We start from the raw sequence: 23,570 nt of genomic DNA on the forward strand, positions 1-23,570 counted from the left end.
ATGCAACTAATGACCATAACACTCCTACAAGGGTGATTATTCAGACTATTCCCAGCCCCCAAAGCCATACGAATGGCTTGGGTGACAGTAAGTAACCGTTTTTAATGCATATTGAATTAATAAACAGCTGTTATTCTGGTCATCTATAAACTGCACAGACAGTGCCACCATGTGGCAGACTGTCATAGTGCCGGTGTTCACAATCAAGCACCGGTGCCGAGCACCAGAAACCACCAGCTCAAATTAAGCACTGCCACAAGGGTATCTTGGGGCTGGTCAAGTGTGTGTGCCAAACCCTGCCTAGGGCAGGTTGGTTAATTGAAAAGCCAGGTCATCAGATTCTTGTGAAATTCAAGAAGAGAGGAGGAGGAGGAGGATCTGATGTGGAGTAGGGGGTCATTCCACGCTTTAGGAGTGAGAGGAAAGAGAATGCCCGTCTTCCTGATCTGATTCTGTGCATCTGTGAAATGTGTGCTAGTAGGAGTCCTGTGGAGCGTAGGTGTCTGCATGGTTGGTGGAGTCCTGTGGAGCAGAGATGTTTGTGTGTTTGGAGGAGATTTGCGGAGTGGAGGTGTCTGCGTAGTTGGTGGAATCCTGTAGAGCGGAGGTGTCTGCGTGGTTGGTGGAGTCCTGTGGAGTGGAGGTGCCTTCGTGGTTGGTGGAGTCCTGCGGAGCGGAGGTGTCTGCGTGGTTGGTGGAGTCCTGTGGAGTGGAGGTGTCTGCAAGGTTGTTGTAGTCATGTGGAGTGGAGGTGTCTGCGTGGTTGTTGGAGTCGTTTGGAGTGGAGGTGTCTGCGTGGTTGGTGGAGTCCTGTGGATGCGTGGTTGATGGAGTCCTGTGGAGCAGAGGTGTCCGCATGGTTGGTGGAGTCCTGTGGAGCGGAGGTGTCTGAGTGGTTGGTGGAGTCGTGTGGAGCAGAGGTGTCTGTGTGGTTGGTGGAGTCGTGTGGAGCAGAGGTGTCTGTGTGGTTGGTGGAGTCATGTGGAGCGAAGGTGTCTGAGTGGTTGTTTGAGTCCTGTGGAGCGAAGGTGTCTGAGTGGTTGTTTGAGTCCTGTGGAGCGGAGCGTCTGCGTGGTTGCTGGAGTTTGGTGGAGCGGAGGTGACTGCATCGTTGCTGAAGTCCCGTGGAGCGGAGGTGTCTGCGTGGTTGGTGAAGTCCTGTAGAGTGGGGGTGTCTGCGTGGTTGGTGGAGTCCTGCGGAGCAGAGGTGTCTGCTTGGTTGTTGGAGTCATGTGGAGCGGACGTGTCTGTGTGGTTGGTGGAGTCCTATGGAGTGGAAATGTCTGCATGGTTGTTGGAGTCCTGTGGATGGGTGGTTGGTGGAGTCCTGGGGAGTGGAGGAATCTGAGTGGTTGTTGGAGTTGTGTGGAGCGGAGGTACCTGCGTGGTTGTTGGAGTCGTGTGGAGCGGAGGTGTCAGTGTGGTTGGTGGAGTCGTGTGGAGCAGAGGTGTCTGCGTGGTTGATGGAGTCCTGTGGAGTGGAGGTGTCTGCATGGTTGGTGGAGTCCTGTGGATGGGTGGTTGGTGGAGTCCTGCAGAGCGGAGGTGTCTGAGTGGTTGTTGGAGTCCTGCGGAGCGGAGATGTCTGTGTGGTTGTTGGAGTCGTGTGGAGCGGAGGTGTCTGCGTGGTTGGTGGAGTCCCGTGGAGTGGAGGTGTCTGCATGGTTGGTTGAGTCCTGTGGATGCATGGTTGGTGGAGTCCTGCGGAGCGGAGGTGACTGAGTGGTTGTTAGAGTCCTGTGGAGCGAAAGGTGTCTGAGTGGTTGTTTGAGTCCTGTGAAGCGGAGCGTCTGGGTGGTTGTTGGAGTTCGGTGGAGCAGAGGTGACTGCATGGTTGTTGAAGTCCTGTGGAGCGGAGGTGTCTGCGTGGTTGGTGGAGTCCTGTAGAGTGGGGGTGTCTGCGAGGTTGGTGGAGTCCTGCAGAGCAGAGGTGTCTGCTTGGTTGTTGGAGTCGTGTGGAGCGGACGTGTCTGCGTGGTTGGTGGAGTCCTGCAGAGCGGAGGTGTCTGCGTGGTTGTTGGAGTCGTGTGGAGCGGAGGGGTCTGCGTGGTTGGTGGAATCCCGTGGAGTGGAGGTGTCTGCATGGTTGGTGGAGGTGGAGTCCCGTGGAGTGGAGGTGTCTGCGTGGTTGTTGGAGTCGTGTGGAGCGGAGGTGTCTGCGTGGTTGGTGGAATCCCGTGGAGTGGAGGTGTCTGCATGGTTGGTGGAGTCCCGTGGAGTGGAGGTGTCTGCGAGGTTGTTGGAGTCGTGTGGAGCGGAGGTGTCTGCGTGGTTGGTGGAATCCCGTGGAGTGGACGTGTCTGCATGGTTGGTGGAGTCCCGTGGAGTGGAGGTGTCTGCGTGGTTAGTGGAAGGAGATGAGACTGTTCAGGTAAGTGGAGCCTAAGTTATGTAGTGCCTCGAATGTGTGTGTGCGGATTTTGAAATGAGTGTGCTTGTTTATGTGTGCAAATAATACCAGATCAATAGTGTACACACACACACACACACACACACACACGCTTTGGCACTTATTTACCTTTTTAAGAAAGTTCAGCAATCTCAATGATTAAGTTATTTGGTGAACAAACCACTTGGGGGCGCTCTAACCCGGACAGACTGTATCCTGCCATCCTCCCAGATGGTCGGCCCAGACCCTGCCTCATTATGAACATCTGATCCCAGACTGTTGGCCTCGAACAAGTCAAGCCCGCTCAACGTCAACCAAAAAGCAAGAACCTAAAATAAAGACGCTGTGCCTTTAAGGCATCATCTTCAGATCTAAAATCAATTAGGCTAAACTAAAGTAAAGCTCATTCTTGCTAATTAAGATTACTGTATTGGAGTCTGCATTCGTCACTGTTATCATTCCCTGATTGCAGACATATGGGAGCTTCGGCAGAGGCAAACTCCTGGCCTCCCGCGCAATTTATGCGTCTCTTTTTTTTCCACTCATTTCTCCCGTGGGGATTTTTCACATTATCTGCATCAACACATTATTCTCGCTGAAAAACCCACGCAGCCGCCCCCGTGCCTCCTCCGAAATACCCATCAAATCCGGCGCGGCCTTGTTAGCTCCGCGCGCGCAGTCCCGCCCCCACGCCCCCTTGCCGAGCGCCCCCCTCTTTCCAGTGATTTAAATAGATTTTGTTGAGAACATGCCCTGTTTATTGACATGAAGACAGATTTCATCAGCTGGCAGCTAAGCAAGTGACAGAACAAAAGAGCCCGCCCTACCAAGCCCCCCTTCTCCTTCAAAGTGATCAGCGTTTTTAAATTCACCTTTTTCAAATTAGGGGGTGGGAGACTTAGTTTCTGCTCTAACACATTTAAGCTCCTACGTCTGTTGTAGTCAGAGTTGAATACAATTATCCCCCACCCCAGCACCCCACTTGAATGTCCCTCAATACCTACCAGGTCTCCGACAGGAAGTCCAAAAGCAGGAAATGGAATTACTTCTGGAGGTTCATGAACCCTTGTGGTCCACCTCCCAGGTGTTAACCACCCCAAATCAGGATTGGCGCCGAAAAATAAATCCCAAAACCGCACTCTGCACCAGGTTGATGCAAACCAGGCACAGTGTTAAAAAATGTTCCCCCACAAACATAGGATTTTAAATGGAACACAGTGGTTGGGGCTATCAAAAGGATCTCTGTGACAAAAAGTCTAACCCACTGAGCTGGCAACATAAAACACAAATCTGTGATCTGCGTGTTGCACTTTGTGCTTTGCAGCAGGACATTAACCCTCCATGCTACTTGCTGATGAATTAAAATTGTCAGTAGCCAAATCACAGATCTCCTCATCAAGTGTATTAACCAACTGAGCTATCTTGCTGTTATTATATATACTGAAAAATGCAGGGCACACAGAGATCACCTCCCTGAAGGCGGTACTCTTCTAGAGTTCACAAGCAAAATAAAGTCCTCTTATCTGTGGGATGAACCCAATAAGATACTAGAAAACACCGACGTACTTTGTATTGCTGAACACAAAATGGCCACAACTCCAGGATCTTAGTGGAGTTCTGTAGCACTGAAACAACCCTCAGTAAGTCCTGAGAGCAGAGCCTAATTTGAACCAGTGGTTTCCGGTGCTCAGCACCGGCAATTAATTGTCAGCACTAGCACTTGAGAGAGTCTACCACATGGTGGCGCTGTCTGGCTAATATAGAGATGTGTTACAATCACTATGTGTGGTAAGTACATGGACCCATTAGGTGTACTTAAAAGACCCCTCACACACCAACCTAGTTGGTGTCATGCTTCATCATTGGGGTCCCAACCGGGTGGCCAGGTGCCCCTCAGTTGTGCTACGATGCCTGGTTACAGCAGAGCTGGTGTGGTGCAGATATGTGATGTGACGTGAATTGATTATGTTAAAAATATTTCTGAGAATCCTTACCTTTAGACTTTAATATTGGCGGCTCAGGATATGGTATAAGATATATATAAAAGCAACACACCACCAGGGCCGGCTTTAGAGATTGTGGCGCCCTGTGCGACAATCTTTGTTGGCGCACCCCCCCCCCCCCCCCCGCACCCCCCCAGCAAACATTTTTTGTGTTGAGTTGTATGGTTTCTCAACCGCATATTAAATATATACAGGATACATTTTATAATATATAGAATGTATGCTCAAATGTCATGTAAATTAAATAGGGATTAGATGGCGAACAGATATTACGACACCATCAGTCAATTATAGCTTATTTTATAGCCCAAAACAATATACATCTTGTTGATGTAATTATTAACATTTTCTAACTGTTAATTTTGTAAAAACAATTTGCAAATTTCAAGAAAATTGAACTTTACAGGCTTTCATTTTTGCAAATGCCAATATTGATGTGGATAAGTCCAGTTGTTGTGCAATATCATTTTCAATGGATAGGATTGCCAAAGATGATAGCCTTTCATCTTTCATTGTGGATCTTAAATATGTTTTAATTAACTTTAACTTAGAAAAACTTCTCTCTCCACTAGCTACTACCTCGGATTCCCTCACTGCCACCCTCCAACAGAGCCCTCCCTCTTTAAGTAGCCCCTCTCTCATATGCATTTCATTTGTTGTATAGCGCTACTCATATCAGTGTAGTGTGTGTCAGTACTTTACACCACGCACACATTATACAGAGACAATGAATCATTCAAGTATATAAATCAGTATACAGGGAATGCCACATAAGCAAATGAGGATTACAAGGTGTATGAATCACATCTCATCCATGCTGGTGGGCCTGATATTTTAAGAGGGTTTGGTCTGGGGAAACACAAACTTAGGATTTAAAGAGTATTCCATGGGGTCGGTTCAGCTTTACTGATAAAAATGTATATCTGCCCACACATACTCATTTTAGCAAAATTAGAATAATGAAAGACTGGGGAAGTTCTAACTATGTCACAAAAAAAGAAAGCGAAGTTCTAACTATACCATTCATGTTTGTATGCAGCTCTTTGATGACAGTTCATTGGTCACTGTCCTATGTTTGGATTGTAACTTCTGAACTGCAAGTAACAAAAGGATCTCTGTGACAAAGGCAGTAACCCACTGAGCTTCCACATAAAATACAGTTCATCTGCATTTAAAAACTACTAACAGACAAATTATTGCTCTCCAGCAGGATCATTAATCACCAGCGTTATCTGGGCATCTTTTATTGTCTTATTGTTGTCCTGCATCACACACGAAGTATGTGCCCTGCTGGGCCTGCACATATTTTAAAAAGAAAAACATATTAGTAACACATTCTCTTACCTACTCCGTTAGTCAAACTTTGTGTCACAGCCTGCTGTGATAAGCAGCTGCAGGAGTCAGGAAAGGTGAATATGAATAAACAAACTTATTTTCTCCTGCGCTGCATAGAAAAAGAAATATCCACGCAGCAGAACATTGTGGCCATTGCCGGGAATGTGGAGATGAAGGGGTGAAAAAATAAACAAAGCCTCGTTAACATGAAAATGGTCTTTTAAAGACCTGTGAAGTACTCGGGTGTGGCTGCGATAATCTCTAAAACGTTGTGTATGCACGCCCAGGAAGCTGTCTCTGCCCGGGCTGACACACACGACGTATTCTTTGCGCGCCTGCCTTCAAGCCCTCACTGCGAGGGCCAAGGCTCATGTTTGGGTCGCTAAAACCGGGCCTGAGAAGGAGGGGAGGTCACCACCCTATATTGTTTGTGCACAGTGCACATTTAAATTATTGATTGATTTTAAAAAAGTAGACCGTCACCTAACTCACTTTATGTTGCTGCAGAGAGGAGGCTCGGTCTCTGTGCCACTGCCAAAAATCCCGTGGACTGTCGGAGAGCGCGCGCAACCACCAGTAACATTAGCCGCCGGAAGAGTATCTGCGAGTTTTCCAAGGCCCGCCCCCGCGATGTAGGTAACGGTTTCAGTTACAGGCCAATCCAAATCCAATCAAACGTTCAACACTTAGTTAGAGGCAGTCAGGCAGAGCAACGCATGGGCGGGCAAAACAAAAGTGTGCCTCCTGATTTGGTAACACGGTTTTCCTCTCTTTCCATTTCTACGAAGATACATCGTAGAAAAGAAAGAGGGGAGAGCCGTTTAACAGTGCAGGCAGGCTCAGTGAGTGCTGATTTAAGAGTAAGAGACGTAGGTGGCGGCCGGCGCCCCCCTGACTTTGGCACCCGGTGCGGTCGCACCGCTCGCACCGCCCAAAAGTACACCACAGTAAAGTGAACATATAAAAAGGTAAGAGTCCAGATTATCCATGAAGATCACCAAACACCTCCTTATTCTATTTGAGTTGAGAGAGTGGGTTTTCCATCCCCGTGAAAATATTCTTCAGGTGCAGACACCACAATGTAAGGCGCATTAACCCTAATGGTAAACCAATGGATTTACGCTTTGGGTTTGGTGCTGGTGAAGGCATGGAAATCTTCAATTTCCAGGTCCAGGCCATGAGAATTCGTGAATACAAAAAACACAGGAGAAAGTGTAAAGTTATTGGTTTGTTTGGAATGTCAATAATGGAGGTAGAAAAGTCACGATGTTTGAAGAAACTCTTGTCACAAACTTTAGCTAAACATAATCACCACAGACACCACAACAAGCAGAATCACCCCATGGGCAGACGTCAGACATCATTCGGCTACAGAGACAGGCAAAAAGTTGGCGGACTACTAGTTCTTGATATTAGGAAGGACTTTTGCACTTTTGCATCACTTTTTTTTCACTTGAAAAGGAAAAATGAACTATAAATAATGTTGCATTTTTGCAAACCAGCTCTCAACGTCTAATACATTTTTGCAACACAAGATGTCTGATTGAGGCACTGAGTGAAAGGCCACCGCCCTGGCTGCAGTACTGTGTCTCACACCTCAATCCGCTCCCTTACCTTTTTGCAGAGTACGAGCTGGTGGTCAAAGAGGAAGAAGACGCGCTGCTGGTTCCGTCCATAAGGCTGGTAAATCCACTGCATCTCCCCGGTGTAGATCAACTCCGAGCTTCGGTCCAAGATGTCGTCTCCCTGGGGGCAAGAGGAGAGAGGATGAAGACGCAAGTGTGTGCAGTAACCCCACTCACATCTTTCCAGGATTTTAGAGGAGGGTTTTACTCAACAAGGGCAAGAGCCATATTGTTTTACAAGTTCCAGCGTGCTGCTTGAAAATGCCAACTCTGGGCATCAGATTGCGACATGCAAAAGTGGGAAAAAGCAGTGACGGCTCCGCCTCAATGGCGGAGGAGCCTCACCCCACTGGCTCCGCCCCACTGGCTCATCAATGGTATTTTATGATAGTTTTATTTTCCAGCTGCTGACTGAGACAGCATGTGTAGGGACGGGGGGGGGGCTTGGCCATGAGAGGGAGGGTGGAGGAATGAAGTGCTGTGTGCACTTCTAAGTGAGCATGTCTGTTTGGCCGGCCATCTTAGGCCGGCCAAACGCACATGCTCACTTAGGTTTCTCTAACCATTCTCCAGCCGGGTGGAGAAATGGCACAGGTGCCCTGTGCCTGAGTGGAGCGTCAATCCAGCCTGCTCAGGCCATTCTGGGCGCTGCTCTCATAGTATGAGAGCAGCGTGTGGATTGGATGTGGATTCTGTTGGGAGCAGCAGGAGTACAGAGGAGCAGAGGAGTGCGAGGCGGTCACAGGATCAGATCAATTTTTTAAATTTCTATTTCTTTATTCAATCCACCCCACCCCCCGCCACTGCCACTGCTGCTGCTCTGCCACCCTGCCACTGCAAATAAGCAGCAGCCACAACTGGGAAAAAGAGCAGCATACTTGAGTCAACATGTAAAGTAATTGTAAAGTAATTCAAATGAACATGTTAGCATTAGAAAAGTATTTACAAAGGCAAGAGCATTCCTGTAGTACTACTTCCCTCACTCCTAAATGCTTTTTAAAAAAGAATTATTGGTCCAATGTGGGGATATTATGAAATGCATAATACTGCTTGGTGGGTGGTTTGTGTCATACTCTTAGGAAGCCTCCTGGTGTCTGCTGCCACTGCCTAATTGGTCCAACTTTATTCCCTGCCCCACCTCCATACCGCCTCCCCTGTTGTTACAGTTTGCACTTACAGGTCCTATTCCTCCGTATTCTTCCGCCATCTTGATTTTCATCCACCAGAGCCCCCGACCGCCTGTCCCACCCTCCTCACTACTAAGGCAATTTAAAATGGATGCAGGGTGATATATTAGTGTGCCATCTATGTAGGCAAGGGCATCAGGGCATCAGCACCCCACAGAGAGGTAGTAAGTGCTATATAAATGTTTTAGTGCAGTGCAGTAAATATAAAATGGTGATGCTAAACAAAAATGGCAAACTGAATGCATGAACATTATGAAGATGGTGAGATCCACACAGTGGTGGCTGGCATCAACGGGGCGGGGGTGTCGTGTGCTTAGATAAACTAAAAAAATATAGAAATCTACAGGTGCACGCGCAAATAAACGTAAAATACATTAAAAGTAAGCGTACCTTACTACAGGACCTCCTGCTCTGGACCTCTCGTGACTGCCGCCTGGCCAACAGGAAACTACCTTGACCAATCCTGGTGCTGCTCTCATGCTGTGTTAGCGGCGTCCTGATTGGAGGGAACAACCTTACTCGGCGCTCCACAGCACTCTGGAGCGCTGCACTTGCTTTAACCCAGCAGTCTTACAACAGCTGGGTTACAGTTTTTAAAGTGCACATGTCTGGCTGGCCGTCTCAAGACGACTGGCCAAAGGGACATGCGCACTTTGAAAAGTGCACATACAGCCCATCCCCCTCCCTGCTGGTGCTCTCAGTAAGCCCCACCCCACCCTTACACTCGGTTCAGGATGAGAGGACGAATTACCATTTTATTTTTCATCTCCGGGGAATTTAAGTCGGGCAACGCGCGTCCGTTCCAATGGAGGAGCCACCCCTGGATCCACATTCTTGAATGCAAATTAGCTACAAAGCACGGGTTGTGAAGGGACGGGGGTGTAGGACGGAAGTGGGAGTGTAGGATAGTTCAAAACATTGAAGTGATGAGAGGGCCAGGGAGCTTGACAACTACAGCACTGCATATTTGTTAGACATTGAGGCAGTTGCCTGCTTTCACTCTGAGGCTGCTGAATTGGCAAATGAAAGCCCGCCCTTAATAGGCCTGAGACAGGAGCTGAGGAGGGTGCCTCGTCGGTGTGTGGCACCACCAGAGATCAAACATAGCCTGTGTTACTACACATGCTCCAGTAATAGGCAGACTACAAGGTCCTTGGATTGCTGACATCCTGCGTGGTTTTGTACGAATCCACTGCCTCTCGATTTAGCTAGCATGCTAAAAGGTAGACTAAGTGTTTCCTTGTTGCTATGGTGATTGCACGTAGTCGTCTGGAGGGAGTGTGGTTAGTCTGTGACTGAAAGATGGGAAAAGATGGCAGCCGCCCCAAAGCGATACGAATAGACGCGTGAGAAGAATAACTAAACCTGGCACAGAGAGTAAGAGCAGAAGAAGCTATAATGGGAAGATTGGTGCACAAGTGGGGTAAGAGAAGTACATGTGCAGGGCAGGAATCATGGATCGGACACAGGGGAAGCTATGAGCACACTGGATGGTGCTACTAACTCCACTATGGACTGCCTTGCGACGCTGGTGATTTCCTTATTCTCACTACAGGTCTTTTAAAAGTATAGCTATTGCAGGCTTTTGGTGGCGTTGGCAGCTAAACAATTACACCTTTTAGCAATAACTGCTTATTAGCAAACTCTATTCCTGGATTATCAATAATCAGCCACAGGGCCAGGTATACTGTGATAGCTCTCCCTGTGATGTCCCTTAAGGGTCAATGGTCACGTCATGCCATCCACACCTTCTATGGAATTTGGAAAATAGCACAACTGTATGTAACCATCCCCTTGAACCTCATGAAGATTGGTCGCTTAGTTAACATGCCAATGCCCCCGGGGAACAGACAGGACAGCCGCAGACTAGTCGTTCCCCGGGGAAATTCGTGCTGGGGACACAGGACATGGGTAGGGCTGGGCGGGTAGAGGGGAAGGGGCAGGGGATGCAGGGGGATATAAGGGTCCTGAGAGGCGTGACCTGCCTCTTCCGAACTGTGTGCATCACAGGGAGGGGGTTGGGGTTGGTTGGGAAAGGGAAAAAGTTTTGGCCGCCCTCCCACCCTACATATGGAAGAGGTTCAGGGTAAGGGAATTTGTGTTGCAATGACAGGGTTTATTTTGACAAAGTTAGGACAGGTTGTGGGGTTAGCGGGCAGAGGTCTAGGGGGTGGGGAGTCACATGCGGGCTCTTCCTCACCCTTCCTGGGGGGTGGTGGGCAGAAGAGCGGAGTGCAGGAGAAAATGCAAGGGGCAGTACCTTGTCGGGGAAGGATTGAATGAGGTATGACGTTTGTTTGGGAATTAAAGTTTGGGGGGAAGAGGTGAATGAATGCGGGAGGTTGGGGGTTTTGGGCCTTACCTACAAAGTTGATGTTATTTGTTAAAAAGTTAAAGTTATGCAACCATGTCCAAAAAACTGGCCTTTTCCGCTATTTATGGGTTGTGGAGTGTTTTTGTTGTAGCACAATAATAATGTTGCTTGTTAAGCTGGAGTAACACCAAATGAACAGCCACATTTGAGCAGAGGAGGCACATTACGGAAAATGGACGCCAAAGACCATCTCAAGTGAATGCACTGAAGTATTTTGTTATTTATAAACTTACAAAGATTGTTATGGCACATTTTTGCCATATAAAGGCGTTGTAGCACTAATAGCGTTTGGTCACACCCTGGTCTCAAGGATTACATCATAGACTGGAGGCTGGCCTCTGATTATTTGAGCTGGTTTATCAGTGGAATAGGTCTTTCATGCTTATGTGTGCTGTAATGGTTAGTCTGTTTTTGTATTTGTAGCTGGAGGTTTTTACCAGTTCATGTACATGCAATATAATGGATTGGCATATGCGTAGTCCGACTTACAACGCGTTTCAGGTAATTGAGAGTATCATACCATTTCCCTTTTGCCACACGTTTGGCGATATGCTGGATGAGTGATGGTGGTGGTTTAGTGTGTTATGGGTGACTATGGATTGGTGTATTGTCTTAGAAAGAGGGGAGGGATGTTACGAGCTCGGTGAGTTCCAACTACATAGCGCCTCTGGGCCATGTTGAATGGGTATGTGTTGTGCTGACTAATGTGTTCTGTTGGAGGTCATGATTGTTTTTTCAGTTTGGTGCTGTTTTGAGCTCAGTGATACCCAACTACAGGAAATATGCGAGCTGTGTTGGATGCGGGCTCAGTGTTAAGTTTACAGTGCTCTTTTGACTGTTGTGCGTGTTTTCATGTGGACATACATATATTTCACATTTCTCCAATCAGTGCTCTGCTTTGTCGCATGTGCACATTTGGAAGATTTCTCTATTGTACTTGTGGTTGGGAGCCCTTCGACACCTAACTATGTGGAATATATGAGCTGTTCATGCATATTACTCAATATCCAACCATAAGGCGCCACTGCAAAAGGAGGATTCCTACTGCTGAATTTGAAGACTATATGAATTCCAGTGGACAGGAAGCAGACAAAATAAAACTTTAACACGAGAAGGGGAAATCCTTTCTATGGGTATGCCAAGAGCACAGGACCTAGGAATGCACTGCTATGTTTCCCTTCATGTTGCGTGATCAGTGTTTTGAAGAAATCCATGGCACGCATCAAAACATCTTGCCCTGGCATCACCACATTACTGTGGCACTTGTGGGCCAAAACATCAGGTTTTGAAACTATGACTTCTACTCTAACATTTATTCAGTGATCTGCGATCATTCACTTCACCCATCTCATAGTGTGGACATGGTGCTACTATTCATTTAGGGCAGGCTTACCGGATTCAGAAATGAGAATTAGAGAATGAAATGGTCCTCACTGCTAATGTTTCTGGGCAGCAGTAACACTTTGGGTTGGTAAACCCTTCCTCCAGTGCAATCATGCCCTACTAAGAACACGCCAATTGGCAACTGGTGTCCTTGATTCTGGAAAGAAATATGTGGCTCTGGAGAAGCGCCGATCATCCATGCGTTGTGATCTGTGTTTTGGTCCTGTTCAAACTCCAGTTACCGCGGGCGTGAATATCGAACTGTTACCAACTGGATGTGCATGAGACTTTTTGAAGGGATCGCCTAAATCCAACAGTTCCATTCTCATGGAATTACAACCAAGTGACATTGCATCGTCATCGGGTAGTGGAAATAGTCATGGGCTACCCAAGTTAAAGGCAGGCTTTGGGGAAGTTTGCAAATCAGTAAAGTGTGAAGTTCATGAAAAGATGAATTCTTCTGACAATCTGGTGTTGAATGGATTTTGTTAAAGACTATATCTAAGAATCAATGTAGGTTAGGGCCATTTCTGGTCACCATTTCCAAACACCTAAGAATTCGACAGTCACCTATTTATTGAAAGACAGAATGAAGATGGGATTATTGAAATGACGAGGTCTCTTTTTGTAAAAGCAGTATGAGTTCATTTGAAGAGAACAAACTGCATTCATACAAGAAGCACAATACGATCAGCATACAAACATCATTCTTTGTGTCTCCGCACTGTCATCCCCCTTTGTAATGGCAGCAGGAAGGCTTCTGCATGGTGATCCTCATTTATATAAGCAACGCGGCATTATCAGCACCCAATTATGTCCCCTTGTAGGAGCATTATATGACAACCAGCACCGACCTCTCACTGCATGCACTGAAAGATCTCCCTTCGTGAGAGAAGCCTTTGCCCGGCACTCAATGATCTCTTTATTTCAAGCAGCATTTAATCGCAAGCAATCACCTATCTCCTTTTGTAGGAGCAGCATTTGATCATCTGTAGTGAACAATTTCCCTTTGTAAGAGCATCATTTAACCTCAGGCACTCAAAGATCCCTTTTGTATGAGCAATATTTAACTGCAGGCACTCAAAGATCCCTTTTGTCGGAGCAGAATTAGACTAGAAAGAGTAGCATTAGACCACACTCTTTCCAAGATCTCTTTTAAAGGGCAGCATTTGATCACAAGCTCTCAAATATCCTATTTTGTAAAAGGAGCATTAGATCACAAGCACTCAAAGACCCCTTTTGTAAGAGCAGCCTTTGCCCACAAGCACTCAAAGATCATCTTTGTTAAAGCAGAATTTGGCCAAAATCATAGAAAGATCCTCTTTAGTAAGAGCAGGATTTGACCACAAGTACTCAAAGGTTCTCTTTTGTAAGAGCAGCATTTGACCTCACACACTTAAAACTCTACCTTTACAAGAGCGGCATTTGCCCAGTACTCAGTGACTATCGTATGCAGGAGTATCATTTAACCACAAGCAGTGAATGAACACCTTTTGTAGGAGCTGCATTTGACCATTAGTAGTGAATGGTTTCCTTTTCTAGGAGCAGAACTTGGCCACAAGCAGTCAAAGATATCCCTTTCAAATCTACTTAACTTACTTGCATCTTAAGTGGGATATGTTTGAAGTACACTGGACATACACTATGTACACATACCAGGGAGGCACAAGTTAATCTGATCAAGAAAATCTATTTTAAGCCTCATCTTACCTAAAAAATGGAAATACACTCAATAAAGTTCCTTAGAGGAACTAATAAATAGGAAAACATACATAGGGCCCGATTCACAGAACTAACTTAAGACAAAATCCTAAACTTACTACCATTTTCGTATTCACAGAAGGCACTCACTCATTTTGGTATTCACAGAAGACACTTACTCAATTCGGGATTCACAAGTCTGAAAATGAGGATTTTTCTCAGTTTAGGAGTCCTAAAGTCAGGACTCCTAACTTTACTACTACTTAACTGAGAAAAATCCTAATTTTACGACTTTCGGTATTCACAGAAGGCATTTAGGAGCCCTAAAGTTAGGACTCCTAACTTCTGTGAATACCGAAATGAGTAAGTGCCTTCTGTGAATACCAAAATGAGTAAGTGCCTTCTGTGAATACCAAAATGGTAGTAAGTTTAGGATTTTGTCTTAAGTTAGTTCTGTGAATCGGGCCCAATGTGTGTATCTTGTGAGGATATTAAATGTCTAAATACAAATGCTGTCCATGTTTGAATGAATTAATACCCATGTTTAGAAACTGTAAATTTATTGACAGACTCGGTCATGAATTCTCCAAGGTGATACACATAGAACAGTTTTTCACGCTACAGAGGGAGGGCATGCATGGTAGATGGATTCTTGGAGGTTTCTTGGGGGAAATCTGAGTTAAGCCTCAAAACTCAATATGCCCAACATATTACTGATATAGAAATTCCGAATGAATTTCAAAAACCTCAAAAACATCCAGTAAGAATTTGTCTTATTTAGGGCACAGGTATCAATTCCTTAGACTCAATTCATTTTCATAAATCAACTTTCTTCACATTCATCCCAATAAATTGGTTCTCAGATCAATATCCTGTAAAATGGCAGATATTTTGCTTTATGCTTTGAGTATACTATGGTAATTCACTCAACGATCTACAACACCAGATTTCACAGTATCTCCCTTCCCAATAACCAGCATTTGCTCTTGAATACACACACTTAGGATTTGCACATAGAGGCAAAATATTGTCTTCTAAAGCAAAATGTACCTAAGAAAAATCAGATACCAGGCCAAGGTGCTTAAAATTTTCAGGTACAAAAGAATAATACCATTGTTTAAGGAAATATACCCTAATTAGGAAAGAAACAGCCGCTGTAATACCAGATCACAAACACATAGTCAAACATGGAGCACATAGCATTCTATAAATACAGAGTATCACCACATGACATTACTCTCACATCTACTTTGAAATATATACAAACTGCAAAAGTTGAGGTCTGGAGGAATTAGAGACCAGCCACCTCCCCTATCACTCACTGACTGTACGCTTGCCTTCAACCATGTACACCGCTCCACTGCCTTTCGGCAAGGTTTGCAATATAAAGATACTTCATGCATACATGCATTCATAAAGCTGAAGTAATATGTTCATCCAACCTTCGGATCACAGTTTAACGATACAGGCATCAAGACTTACTCTTCACAGTGGGTAATTTACAAAAACAAATCAGTGTGGGCCCAAATTTTTTGTTAGGAGTCTGCCTCTGGCGCTGCTGAATGCCAGGGTTTGCAGACATCATGACCGTCTGCTCTTGATTCCACCACAACCTTTTGCAGGCTCCTCTTGCAGGTTCTTATTCATCCCTGCTCCTTCTAATTGCAACAGTTTTGTTATCTTTCTTTACTTTCTTCTTTCTGCATCTTCTGTCTTTTTTTTCCTTGCCCTGGAGCAGAGTCTGATTATGAGAAACAAGTCCTAGGCACAAATTCCACACTGCTCTTCAAGAGAACTGCATTGGTACAAGAGCCATGATTTTTTCATGTAAAACCCTGATACTTTTTGGTTTTTACAGAAGACAGACTCAAACCTAAATGTCCTAGGGGTAAGCTAAAACTCCTCTTCAGATTTTGGGGAAGCAGAACGCCGAGGTTTGAAAGGGTACTCAACAAGAAATATGGAAGTCCTAAATAAAAATGATGCAACCCTCACTACTCCAAATGTTGGAGGTCTGACATAGAAACTGAGTGGGAACATTGGCATTCTCTCAAGCGAAGCGTGGTTCGAAGCGTAGGCGGGGGGAAACGCTTCAACATCTGTCTGACCGCGATGCTTCCCCCACATATGGATACGGTGCCGCATGAACTAACAGGAGGGGGCTTGCGCCACAGCGTTCTGCTGCAGACCTCTTACATGATTACAGTTTCACATTGCTAATTAGAGTTAATTATGGCTCTTAGCAACAGTAAAAGAAAAAAAACAGGCTTAGATGCAAACGAGAACTATTGTAATGATAGTGGTACTCCAGATGAAGCGACTAAGGATGCCCAAACATGCCATTATGGGTGCGCTGCACCATATTGCCTGCTGTTTGTAAGAATCACACTTGGGGGTCTGCGTCGATTATTTTTACATTATAATTTCTATTCAGTTTTTTTAGACACAGTTGCAATAAAATAAGATAAAAATTAAATCATTCAGTACAAATGGAGTTAATAATTAACGTAGAAAAGTTGCAACGCCAAAGTCTCTTGCCTGGAGTTAGCCTCTGGCCGGCCATACTTGGATACGTCCTATGAATGGCTCATGCTGGGTAACTCTCTAGTCTCTACCTTATCATTGACCCCCCACACTTACCTCTGGATAAAAGCATGATCCCTGTAGTTCCCCAATCCAAGTGGGATTTTTATGGAACCTTCCACATGGTAGGATCAAATTCATCAACACATTCTTAACTAGCCTTATCGCATTCCAAGATGTTTGAGCAACTAGTTACTAAGGTGGAAAATATGTAGAGCGACGTGCAACTCTCATGTTCCGACCCGCAGTCCTGCGTGTGTCCGATTATAGCAATCTTGACCATGTTTTGTGTTGTTTCAATGGAGGCTGGGATTTGACTGTGTTCATGCCAGGTGATAACAAGGATCTGATGTAACACTTGGCATAATTCACTATGATTTCCACCAAAGTATGGAACCAGAAATGACTTAATGTGAAAACAGTGAACTTTATTTGCTCTTTCTACCCCAGGGTGCAGTAAAGAGAGATTATTAGAGAGGTGAACATATTAAAAGTCACTGACATGTTCCTATTGAGGCAAGGCAAGAAAGGGCAGAAAAATGTGTCACTGGCTAATTCCTGCAATGTTGTAGGCTCAAAATATTTGGCATCTCTCTTTTTTGCTCATTCGCAATAATCGCCAAGCGATGCCTTTTTCCATGTCGTTTAGAGTTTATTGACCCCCTTATGCCCCACCCCCTAAATGTTTTCCTTTTCTTTTGGACAATCATTTTGATTGCTCATCTTTGTGTGACCTGCAAAGAAGCAACCGTGCTTTCTAGTTCATCAGCAACATTAAAAATGCAATTGAAAGGATTGCCCAAAATACCTATCCTTACTAGTTACTACTACTAGTTACTAGATCCCACTACCTGTACCAAGTGAAGCGCTTGCAATATCTCCCATTTGATCCTGTGAGATATCCCATTTTAATTTAGTTCACCATCCTAGTAACTTCAAGAAGGCTGCTCAGCTTGTCGATGGATTTCCTGGGTGGAGCAGGGCAATGGCCCTCCCAAAAGTTGACCACGTCAATTGCCCTTTATTGATCCTGGTTTTATTTAAAGAGACAGTACACTCTATTTGATTTACTCAGACATATGACCTCCTGTAAAACCAAGATAAAGTTGAACCATCCAAGAAGTTGCACCATCTTTTGAACACAGGTTTCTCCGCTTATGATGTCATTAACAACATGACCTGATGTAATTTGAGATGTAAATTATGACCTGATTTGTAATGTCACGTGAGATGCCTTGGATAATCTCATTAACCATCCATTGTGGGGTAATGACACATGCTATCTGATGTTATTTGACTGTATTGTGATATATAGCATGAAGCCAGATGCTACTTTACTTCTTTTATGATTTAATTTTAATTTACATTTATATATTGCTTTACTCCGCATTCCTCGGTTTCTAAGCACTATAACTTCCAAACGCAGTACTTAAAAGGTGTTATCTTCACTGTGAAATTTGAACACAAAAACTCAATAAAAATGTGTTCAAAAAAATAAAAATAAAAATAATGTCCCTTAACCTGAGGCTTCCAGTCAAAAACTTGTGTTTCTTTCTATACCATTTGCCATGTGGTGCACAAGTGAAAATGGGGCCTCCATCTCTTGTAAATATTAAAGATTATATTGCAATAGATGTATTCCGTTACTACTTTGATTAGAGATCCCTTTAATAAATTAATTAAATGTAGCAATCCTATGCACCTAAAACGTGACTTTTGTGTTACAGCAATTAAATTGACATGAATATTTACTACAGTAGCTTAAACTGAGTCTGTTACCAATTTGGGTCACATCATCGGCGGGGGAATCTACTGTTTAACTATTGCATATTAAAAGAGCAAGAACATATGTGTTTCTCAAACTATATAAACATGCAAAGATATATTTCAAGGATCCCTCCAATGTGTCACATCAGAGACTATAAACTCACTCAAACAATAATTTTAAAAATGGCTCAAATCAAGCGACTCCACTGGACTCAATAGTATCAGCCGCATAATTATATGAATGGATAGTCCAGTGCATCCCAACAGGAATATTAATGGCTAGTCAAGTGCATCCCATCAAAGAATATTAATGGATGGTCCGGTGCAGCCCATCACGAATATTAATGGATGGTCCAGGGCATCCCATCAGGAATGTTAATGGATGGTCCGGTGCATACAATCAGGAATACTAAGGGATGGTCCGGTGCATCCAATCAGGAACACTAATGGATGGTCCGGTGCATCCAATCAGGAATACTAATGGATGGTCCAGTGCATCGCATCTGGAATATCAATGGACGGTCCAGTGCATCCTATCAGGAATTTTAATGGATGGTCTGGTGCATCCCATCAGGAATATTAATGGATGGTCCGGTGCATTCCATCAGGAATACTAATGAACGGTCCAGTGCATCCAATCAGGAATATTGATGGATGGTCCAGTGCATCCAATCAGGAATATTAATGGATGGTCCAGTGGATCCAACCAGGAATATTGAGTGGATGGTCCAGTGGATTCCATCAGGAATATTAAATGATGGTCCGGTGCATTCCGTCAGGAATATTAAAGGATAGTCCAATACATCCCATCAGGATTATTAATGTATGGTCCGGTGTATCCAGTCAGGAATATTAAAGGATGGTCCTGTGCATCCCATAAGGAACATTGAAGGATAGTCCAGTGCATCCCATCAGGAACATTAATGGATGGCTCGGTGCATCCAATCAGGAATACTAATGAATGGTCCAGTGCATATAATCAGGAATATTAATGGATGGTTCAGTGCATCTAATCAGGAATATTAATGGATGGTCCGGTGCATCCCATCGGGAAAATTAAAAGATGGTCCAGTGCATCCCATCGTGAATATTATAAGATGGTCCAGTACATCCAATCAGGAATGTTAATGGATTGTCCAGTCCATCCCATCAACAATATTAATGGCTAGTCCAATGCATCCCATTAGGAATATTAGTTGATGGTCCAGTGCCTCCAATCTGGTATATAAATGGATGGTCCAGTGCATCTCATCGGGAATATTAATGGATGGTCTTGTGCATCCCATCGAGAATATTAATGGATGGTCCGCTGCATACCATAAGGAATATTAAGGGATGGTCAAATGCATCCCATCAGGATAAGAAGAATCGAAATATAATCCCAAAGATGGTTCAGGGTGGCAACTGGATAAAACCATATCAATCACACAACTGTTTCCATTGGAGAGTCCAACGTATCCCGTTGCACGCAATAAAACCAAATAATATTTTTGAAGAATAGTCCAGTGTGTCGCTTTGGACTCACAATATCAATTAATTATTTCAAAGAAAAGTCCAGTGTATCCGACTACATTTAGCAGCATCACTCAAACAATAATTTCAAAGAATAGTCCACTGCACCCCAGACGATGCAACAGAATTAGACAATAATTTCAAAGTATAGTCCACTGCACCCCAAACGATGCAACAGAATTAGTCAATCATTTCAAAGAATAGTCCAGTGTATGCCAGAAGGTGCAACAGATTGGAAAATAATTTCAAAGAATGGTCAAGTGTACCCCAGAAGATGCAATAGAACCAGATTGTAATGTCAAAGAATAGTCCAGTGTTTCCCAAAAGATGGAATAGAGTCAGACAATCATTTTAAAGAACAGTCCAGTGTACCCCAGAAGATGCAATAGAATCAGACAATAATTTCAAAGAACAGCCCAGTGTATCCCAGATGATGCATTAGAATTAGACAAGAATTTCAAACAACAGTCCAGTGTACCTCAGTATAGGCAAATGAATAAAACAATAATTTCAAAGAACAGTTCAGTGTACCCCAGAAGATGCAACAAAATTGACAATTTCAAAGAACAGTCCAGTGTATCTCCAAAGATGCAAAGAATCAGACTACAATGTCAAAGAATAGCCCAGTGTATCCCAAAAAATGGAATAGAATCAGTCAATAATTTCAAAGAACAGTCCAGTGTACCCCGGAAAATGCAAATGAATTAGACAATAATCTCACAGAACAGCCCAGTGTATCCCAGAACATGCATTAAAATCATACAATAATTTTAAAGAACAGTGCAGTGTACCCCAGATGATGATGCAAAAGAATCAGACAATAATTTAAAAGAATAGTCCAGTTTATCCAACTGGAGTCAGACATCAGCCATACACTCATTTAAAAGAAATGTCCAATACTCCTATCAGGACTCAGTGGTGTAAATTAAGCAATTCAATCATCAAAATAGTCGAAAACATTCTGCCGAAGTCGATAGCTTCATTCAAACAAATATTTCAAAGAAGTGTCCAGCACATTTTATTGGTCCAAATAATATCAACTGGAGAATTCCAATGGCCTGATAGGTTTAGCACTCGAGAAACAGCTAAATCATTGTTCTCAGATAAGCAAGTACTCATGGACAGGAGTGAGTCTTAAGCAGACCCACCCCCTCAATCCCTTTGAGGACTTCAAGTTGAAACATGCAGGGCAGGAGCAGACATGAAAAGAGTCTAAAAAATATATTGTATAAACATATACTGCCACACCCGAGCGCGCCTGATAGCACCTTATAAACTAACTGGGTCCTACAATACTTGGTGAGTGAGTTTGGCTTGATATAGGAGCTTGAAACAACTGACATTTTAAATAGCGAGATATTCATGTATGGTAGATATTCTGGGCAATGAGGGAAAATTAAATAAATAATAAATTTTCCCTCGTCGGCTGTCAAAATGTCCCCCGACCCGGCCCCACCGCTCTTACCTGCACGGGCCGTGGCTGAACACCACCATCCAACCATGTTATAATCAAGCGTGGGACAATCTCCACCTCACAAGTTTGTACCTTTACATCCTTCAGAAATTGTTCACCGACAAATGCATGCAAAATTCTACATATGGATCGTTGTGACATTCAACAAACCCACGTCCCACATGGGTATCACCTCCTGACGGGAGATCGTGCATTCACAGCAGCATGTAATGAATCCAGGACTCACAGCGGCGTTCTCGAAGTAGGCTAACTATACACAATGTGTTGTTCTTTACACAATTACTTCCACAAGGGCCTACCAAACATATGTGTTTTTCTTTCGTAGACAGCTGAAAACAGAAAAACCATAAACAACCAATAAAGAGTAGGGTCACTCTCAAAGCGGGATACCAGTGTCATTGAACTGCCCAAACGATAACTACGCCTCCATCCCACATGAAGATGTGTTTTGGAGTCAGGTTACTGTGGGCTCCAGGGGAATGTCTAAGCACTCTAAGGCAGGTAGCCACCTCTGGAGACAGCAGTGGCCACTGTCCAAGGTAGAGGGGATTCCTTGATGCCCCAATCCACAGAAACAGCTGTCGGCTCTAATAAGTGGCCCAAAAATGTTGCTTACATAATGTCCCTCTTTCTACATCCCTGGCCACCTAGGATGCTTTAGACTTCCGGAGTGATAGAAAATCAGACTTCTTCTGGGGACAATCCCCCGGTGGCTCAATTCCTGTCTAGTTCTTAGGGAAAGGTCCTCTTAGTTCTCCCCTGTACTGTCAGACTCCCCTGTACTGTCAGACTCCCCTGTACTGTCAGACTGCCATATACAAAAATCTAGACTGGCATAGATACTGTGTCCTTAAGATAATTTCCAAAATACTGCCCCATTGGGTGTGGATTTTGTATTCCTTACTACAATTAGGTTACATATTTCTAGACAAGATTTAGGATATGATATGTATGTCAGATGAGAGTCTGACAACAATATTCTGGCACCACACCGAACTGGAGTAATTTGTAGGGTTTCACAGCCAGGTCTGCAGTACCACAGCTCCTTGCTGCATCTATTTATTCCTTAAAGTGTCCCACTCTGTCTCCTTGCCAATAACACACACGTATTTGGCACACTGACAACCAAACACTCCCAGCATTCCCACCTACACTTCTGTTGCTAAGGAAACCATGACAGTTTGCCCGCCCTCTTTCAGATGCGCCACTTCACTGTCACCTGAGGGGGAGCCAGGTATGTAAATACCCCTCTTTCTTCCCCGCCTGCCACCGCGTCACCGCATGGATTTCATCTTCAATCCCTTCATAAGCTCCTTCTCTAAAGGGGGGGGGGCGTAACATGTATACAGGAGAAACCCCCACCGCCAAATGAGTTGACTTGCATAGTAGGAGCAGTGGGAGGGCAAGATCTCCCTCCACCCCCACCCAGGCAGCAAAATCAAAAGGTAGTGAAAAGTTTATCAAACCAGTACAGCTGTAGTGCAAGCCTCCTTCAGAAACGGCACAAGCAGCCATCCCAGAATTACAGCAAGCTTCCTCAACACAGATCAGCAGCAGCAGTGGAGAAAGCACATCGTGAGGTTGAGCAGGGTGTGCTGCTTTGACAAGCCACTGCAACAACACTGCTGCCTCTTTGAACTAAGGGATGCACACAAAACATCACATCAATAAATGCACACACACAAATTGTGGCACACCTTTATGTAAACACACACAGACACACACACACTCTCTCTCTTCCACCACAGAAGAACAGGAAAGAGGGATGTAGTACTAGGTGTAAGCAATTTCCAGTACAAATGTATTGACGTATCCCCAAACAGTGTGCCCCCCCCAAACTTTTTTTAAAAATGTGGACATTTCTTCAAGAGTGCTGAGCCTGTACAGCCTCCAATCCCATGCTCTCAGAGCTGCTCCTCTTTACGTTCTTAAGAACAACCACTGCCAGGTATTGCTCTTCTATGTGCCCGGCTATCATACTCTTAACCGCTGAATGTCACCTGCCCTCCTTCGACTCCGCCCTGGAGACCTATCATCTAATGCATGTCTTATGGAGATGCCTTAGAATGCATCATGCCCCTTTTCTTTCGTCTCTTGTAAAGATGTCAGCGGCATCTTAAAAGATCCCGCTCATCCCACTACTGACACCGCCCCATGTTTGTACGCATCCCACAGAGGCCGCCCTCTGATCTAAGACACTTGCCGCTGTCCCATTTCCACCTTCTTTGTCGGCCACG

The 23,570-nt window shown here is 44.5% G+C and overlaps 1 protein-coding gene across 1 annotated transcript in view; it reads right to left on the reverse strand.

Moving 5' to 3' along the window:
- Positions 1 to 23,570, reverse strand: part of ARHGEF9 (Cdc42 guanine nucleotide exchange factor 9) — a 1,163,048-nt gene that overhangs the window by 76,944 nt on the left and 1,062,534 nt on the right. The window contains exon 13 of the mRNA XM_085608275.1: positions 7,342 to 7,473. Within this exon, the coding sequence (XP_085464401.1) occupies positions 7,342 to 7,473 (132 nt within the window). The remainder of the gene's footprint in view (positions 1 to 7,341; positions 7,474 to 23,570) is intronic.

This window comes from Triturus cristatus, chromosome 5_2 (genome assembly GCF_964204655.1).
Source record: "Triturus cristatus chromosome 5_2, aTriCri1.1, whole genome shotgun sequence".
Classification (NCBI taxonomy): domain Eukaryota; kingdom Metazoa; phylum Chordata; class Amphibia; order Caudata; family Salamandridae; genus Triturus; species Triturus cristatus.